This window comes from Humulus lupulus, chromosome 7 (genome assembly GCF_963169125.1).
Source record: "Humulus lupulus chromosome 7, drHumLupu1.1, whole genome shotgun sequence".
Classification (NCBI taxonomy): Eukaryota; Viridiplantae; Streptophyta; class Magnoliopsida; order Rosales; family Cannabaceae; genus Humulus; species Humulus lupulus.
Genome location: NC_084799.1, coordinates 24,736,455 through 24,743,226, shown reverse-complemented (window position 1 = coordinate 24,743,226; position 6,772 = coordinate 24,736,455). Strand labels below are relative to the sequence as shown.

The following is a 6,772-nucleotide window of genomic DNA, read 5'->3' as shown; positions in this document are numbered from 1 at the left end:
TAGGCAATCATTTGTCCCTCAAGCAATAGTGGGCTAGGAATATCTTTTATTTGGATATGGTGGCACATGATTTTAGTATTGCAAGCAAGATGGGTCACTTTTTTTATTATTCCCTGCTAGTTTCATTTATTCATACTTGTGTTACTCTACAGCTACATGAGCAAGAAGTTTAGACCTCCATTTTGCTTTCTTTTTTTTTAATGGTAAAGAACTAAATTTTGGTGTTGAGTTTTAAATCAGATTCGTTTTCTTACACAAGGGAAATCGAGAATGAGATGGAGAGGTGGGTAATGAAATATTTTTTATCTACCTTTGTATAATTAATGTCAGTCTTGGTTTCTTTGTTGGGGTGCCTACAAGACAAGGTTCAAATCAATTTATGTTTCACAGATACTTTTGTCAATTAATTTGGAAAACCTATATGGCTTTATTTGCAGGGCCTGTTACTTGCAGACGTGAAAATGAGAACCAGAGAAGCTCCAATCATCTATTAAAGGAACACACTTGAGAAGGAAGCCACGAACTACCAGATTTCAATTATCAAGCATTTATCTTTACACTATTTCACCAAATTTTCTCAAGTAGTTCTTATCATTTCATAAACGCAAAATTTAAGCCCTTTGCATTGTTTAGAAGTCTTGGTGTAAGGTCAATGAGGAAGCCAGAGAATAAATAAAACATAGCTTCGTTTCGTTACAGAAGCACCATGATCTAATGGTCTGTGGCATATAAGCAGTTCTAGGGATGAGAAAACCATTGCAAAACAATTTCATATAAAAATGGCAATATAAGAAAAATGAAATGTGACAATGAGAGAGCTCCAATAAACAGCTGGGAGTATTAGAAGAACTAAAAGTATAAATGCCAAGTCCCAAGACGCCGTAGACATTTAACATTTTTGCATTCCAATGGTATTTGAGAAACAAGCTTTTTGCTTTTGTCCTTGAATAGTTCTTAGCCAGCTTGCTAGACATCTCCATAGATACCACCTTATGCATAATAATTCAAGCTCGCCTTCTTCTTTGCTTGAACTTGAATGATACCTTCATTAAAGTCCTCGTGATTCACCTGGCATGGAATTACAGTTATTTTTATTTTCATGCCACAACTCAAACAATCCTAACAACAAGAGGCCCTTGAATACATTTATCCAAACAAGAAGAACTAACAGTCAAATCCGGAGTTATCGAGAAATAAAAAGTTGGTACCTCAGTTGCATCACGACGAAGGGCTAGCATGCCTGCCTCCACGCAAACAGCTTTTAGTTGTGCACCATTGAAGTCGTCGGTGGATCGAGCTAGTTCTTCAAAATTGACATCTGGATGAACATTCATCTTCCTAGAATGGATCTACAGATTTGTAGTAGAAAGATCCAGTAAGAGAGTTACATCCAACCAAAAACAAATGAACTGACAAGTTAATCCAAAAAGGCTATATACCTGGAGGATTCTGGCCCTTGCCTCTTCAGTAGGATGTGGAAACTCAATTTTACGATCCAAACGACCAGAACGCATAAGAGCAGGATCCAGAATATCAGCACGATTTGTTGCTGCTATGACCTTTATACAAATGATATAAAGAAAAGGGTATTGGATAGTTAGAAATCAGCATAATATCTTTTAGTACCAGATTGCATCTATGTTTCTGAATGCACAAAAGAATAAAGTAATAAACAACCAATATGTTACCTTGATACGGTCATCACTGCTGAAACCATCCAGCTGATTCAACAATTCTAACATAGTACGCTGCACTTCCCTATCTCCACTTACTTCACTGTTGTAAAAACAGATGGAAGAATTTATTAAGTATTGCACTTGGCAATTCCAAGCAGAACAAAAGAAAATTAAAACATCATAAACATTTGAAATGGGTTGCCAAAAAAAAAGTAGAAAATTAGCTACCTATCAAATCGCTTTGTCCCAATTGCATCAATTTCATCTATAAAAATAATGCATGGAGATTTTTCTTTTGCAAGCTGAAAAGCATCACGAACAAGTTTTGCTCCATCTCCAATGAACATCTACAAGGTTCCAAAATAAACAATTAAAATAAAATCCACAAGATAAAAATATGAAAGACTAGAATATATTGGAGTGTGTATTCACAAAAGAAAAAGATAGCAATAAATACAATACCTGGACCAACTGTGGGCCTGCAAGTTTCAAAAAAGTAGCATTTGTCTGTGCAGCACAAGCACGAGCCATTAAAGTTTTTCCAGTACCAGGAGGTCCATATAATAACACTCCCTTGGGTGGTCGGACCCCCAATTTCTGAAATCGTTCCTTGTGTGTCATGGGAAGAACAATGGCCTCCACTAGTTCTTGGATCTGTGCAATAATAACCAAATTGAAAACAAGAAGCAAGCACACGGTACTTAAGAGCATAAAGTCTAGAGTACACCAAAGGGCATGCCTCAGCCTAAAAGCTTACCTGCTTTTCTAGTCCTCCAATGTCATTGTAGTCTTCAGTAGGTTTCTCGTCAACCTCCATAGCCTTTACTCGAGAATCGTACTCAGATGGCAATGTGTCCAAGATCAAGTAACTATCTTTGTTCACTCCAACAAGATCACCAGGCTTTAATTTGTCAGGGTCAACAAGTCCAACAACAGGTAGAAAAATTGTCTGCAATCAATAGTTAAACACAGAAATTAGCAATCAGACGAGGGCAACAGAGATTAATTATTTATAACAAGACTTGTGAAGCTCTTCCATTGGAAAGATAAATGTTGCCTCAATTGTATCAGTAACAGGTGTGCACAAAATACAATATCATAGAAATAAAGCCATTCTTTTCTAATAAAGACTAGCATATGTAGCATTATCAATAAATATTAGGAACTCATTTGCAAATGAATTTGGTGCAGCTCAACTGACTGGTTAAGTTCGCTCTATGATTCTATCAGCTTAACACAAGAACAAAGGACTCGCATACGAAATTACCTGGCGGGTAGATGTTTTCAAAACAACACACTTCCCCTTCCTCTGTGAATCAAGGTCAATGTTTGCACCATCTTCCTCAGCCTCATCTTCAGGATTCATTTCTAAAATCTGAAAACAAAAGGAATTAGTAATATGGCTGAATACTAACAGGTGCTTTTGTCCATAATAAACATTGAATAGCATAAACTACAATGTTAACTCAAAATATACACATCACCATCAAAATGACCATATTTCTCTTAATCCAATAATTCCAATGAATGGTCAGTATGATAATCTATGTTCACACATTACCTATTATATCTCTGAGTTATGACTTCCAAAATATACATGTACAGGTCAGGAACAAAACTCGGAACTTCATGAATAAATTTTTGGGGTATGACTTCCCCAGAGAATTTTCATAAGAAACCTTTCTCAAATCTCAGCTGGTTTGTTGATACTCTCAAATTGGACTAAAGACATTAGTGTAAGTTTTTTCTACTCTTCCTTTCATAGTTTGTAAACAAGACACATACCTACCACAATTTGACATTACAGGTGGGCTCTTTGTTTTTATATTTTCTGATTGCTGGCATATAATTAGTACATAACCACGCACACCAGAAGTTGACCCTCCTTCATAATAACGTCACAGATCCCTTTACTTCCTATAATTCAGACTCTTTATTCTTCCTTTAAATTTATATATCAGACATACAAACACAACTCAAACCAAACTTGCAAACAACTTGGGAGACTAACTTATCACCAATATAAGAAAAGCACTAAAACTAAAACTAAAACAAGGGAATCATAATTTTACCTCAACGATGTTTCCCACCAAGTAAGGTAACTGCTTGTTGAGCTTAATCTTCTCCTGATTTTCTTTTATTTTTTCCTTGTACGAATCCAATTCTAGATTGGTCCTTTGCAGTTCTTCCTTTAAGCAATAATAATGAAAATCATAAGCAAGGAGAAACAAATAATCACCCAATACTGGGCAAATATCACGTATTTACAAAAGAAATCAGATAAAGATCTGAAAAGCAAGAGTAAAAAAATCTGGGCCGCTATAGAAAACCCTAAAAGCGCAGACGTGAATCGAATATAGAGAAATAATTGTTCTTCAACAGTCAGAAAGAAAAACCTAGCTAGTTCTAGCGCGATAAGAAGAAGAAAGGTTATACCTTAAGAATTCGAATTTCGTTATCGAGAAGTCTAGAGGCCCTGACGATATCGTCAGTGGTCATAGAAGCCAATTGATCATCTTCGAAGCTCGTATCTTCTAACATGGCGGCCGCCATTGTTTGAGATTGAAAGATCAAGCTGAAAGTTGTTCAAATTGCAGAGAAGAGAGAAGAATCTCACTCTGCTTGTTCCTAAAGAAACCCTTTTCTCTTGCTTCACCTCTGATTAGACTTTTAGAATTGTTTCCGATGGAACTTAAATTTGTAGTCCAACCCTCTATTTTATAGTATTTACTAAAAAAAAAACTCATAGTAATTTTATTTATTTATTTTTATATATTGTCAAATTTCCTTTAGTTTTTTTGGTTTAGACATTTATGGCTTGTCATTTGAATCATTATTTAGATTATATATTTTGAAACTGAATTTTACAAAATGTGTTTCAAAATGACTTTTAAATTCAATTTTGGTAATAATTTGTTAAAAGGCAAAATCCAAATAAATAATAAACAAAACATATATCTAAAAATATATAAAAAAAAAAGTGTAAATAACAAAAATTTTTTATTTTAACAAATTTTTCATTAACTTCAACTGAATATTCTAAATATTTAATGGAATATATATTTAAAACTAATTAAAAATAGATATTTATTAATTATATTAATATAAATTAAAATTTAAATGTTACAAATTATCATTATTATAATAATATATAATACAAAACTAGATATTTAATATTTATATTATTATAAATTCAAATGTTATAAAATATTATTATGATAATAATATATAATCCTAATTTTTTACTAATTATATTAATATGAATTCAAATATTATAAAATATTATTATAATAATATATAATACTTATATTAATATAAATTTAAATATTATAAAATATCATTATAATAAAATAATTTATAATACATAATTTTTATTTTTATTAAAAAGAATTATTATTTATATTTAAAAATGTTATCATATTATATATATATATTTAAAAAAAACCATAAACAATGTTTTGGTTTAATTTTTATTTTAATATGTTTATATCATTCTTTTATATATAATATTGTTTATTTATTTGAAATTTATATGACAATAATACAAATTTAATAAAAATAATTAATAAATTATATAAATTAAACTAAACAAAGGTGCATTGCACATTGCTTGTATCTAGTAATATTAAGTTTTGTAAAAAAAAAAAGTAGATAATATTTATAGGGTATTAATATTTTCCTTAAAAGAAAAAAAGTTATTAACATTTAATATACAAATATATTTTATATTTTAAAAGTATTATAAATTATTAATAATGTCTAGAAGTTTTTGTAAAATAATAATAATAATAATAATAATAATAATAATAATAGTGTCTAGAATTTGTTTGTAAAATTAATGAGGATAATTAGCGCCTAAAGTCTTTGTTTTTTTACAAGTGTAGCATTTAAGTCCTTATCTTTTTTTTTCTGGCAAAAGTCACTATCGTGACACAATTGGTGCACATTTTCCCCAAATAGTTATTTGTTCGTTAAAATGGGATTAAACATGAATGTTAGAGATTATTGTTGCCAACAAAATAAAAGATCAGGGACCTAAATGCTTCAATTTTGAAAGAACGGGGACTTTAGCCGCCAATTTCCATGTATTTTTTTTGTTAAAAAAAAAAATATATTCTATAATTAACATATAAAAAAATTATTTTTTAGATTTTTTAAGGAGACTATTGACTACCGTAAACAAGTTGTGGTTCACCACTGTATAATTTCATATCAATTTTTTTTAATTACAAAACAATTGTTTTATTTCTCTATTTTTTCTTTACATTATTTAAATATTATATCTTTAAACATTTTTATTAATTAATTTTGGAGAGAGAAAAAAAGAAAATTGAATAGTTTTAAAAATTTTATTTTAAAGGAGCTCTAAAAAATCTATAAATGCATATAAGGAAATTATGAAATTATTTCTATTAATAATTTCCTTTTAGATTTTTCGAGCTCTTTTAAAAAAAAATTAATTATTCAATTTTGTTTCTCTCTCCAAATTTATTAGTTTTTATTTTTCTATTTATTCTTTTATGTTATTTTAATTAATAAAAATATTAAAAGATATAATATTTAAATGGTGTAAAGAAAATATAGAGAAACTGATATATTGTAAAAAAAAATTATTGTCTTAAGTTTGTAATAAAAAATAATAATATAGGATTATACAGTGGTAGACCACAACTTGTCTAGAGTAATCAATCCCCTTCAAAATTCTAAGAAATAAATTATTTATATGTTAATGATAGAGTATTTTATATTCTTGAAAAAATAATAATTATTATATGGAAATTGACAACTAAAGTCCCCGTTATTTCAATATTGAAGCATTTAAGTCCTCTTCTTCTTTTTTTGTAGAAATAATCCCTAAAATTTATGTTTAGTCTCTATTTTAACGGACGGATAACAGTTTGGGGAAAATGTGCACCAATTATGTAACTCAAGGACTTTTGCCAGCAAAAAAAAAAGATAAGGGACTTTAATTGCTAATTACTCAAATAAAATAATGCTAAATAATGTCTGTTAATCGGTAATGAGTATATAATTACATAAAAGTGTGTGAATTTAAATAAAAACCAATATAATAAATTATTAAATATATTTTTCTA

The 6,772-nt window shown here is 29.5% G+C and overlaps 1 protein-coding gene across 1 annotated transcript; it reads right to left on the bottom strand.

Annotated features, from left to right (window-relative positions):
* Positions 1-644: 644 nt before the first annotated feature.
* LOC133790982 (26S proteasome regulatory subunit 6A homolog) lies at positions 645-4,407 on the bottom strand. The gene is made up of 10 exons (XM_062228846.1): positions 4,113-4,407; positions 3,749-3,865; positions 2,944-3,051; positions 2,434-2,625; positions 2,139-2,330; positions 1,905-2,023; positions 1,689-1,776; positions 1,440-1,559; positions 1,209-1,349; positions 645-1,068 (listed from the first exon to the last, which is right to left on the bottom strand). The coding sequence occupies exons 1-10, from the start codon at positions 4,227-4,229 to the stop codon at positions 991-993; spliced, it is 1,272 nt and encodes a 423-aa protein (XP_062084830.1). The 5' UTR covers positions 4,230-4,407; the 3' UTR covers positions 645-990.
* Positions 4,408-6,772: the final 2,365 nt, after the last annotated feature.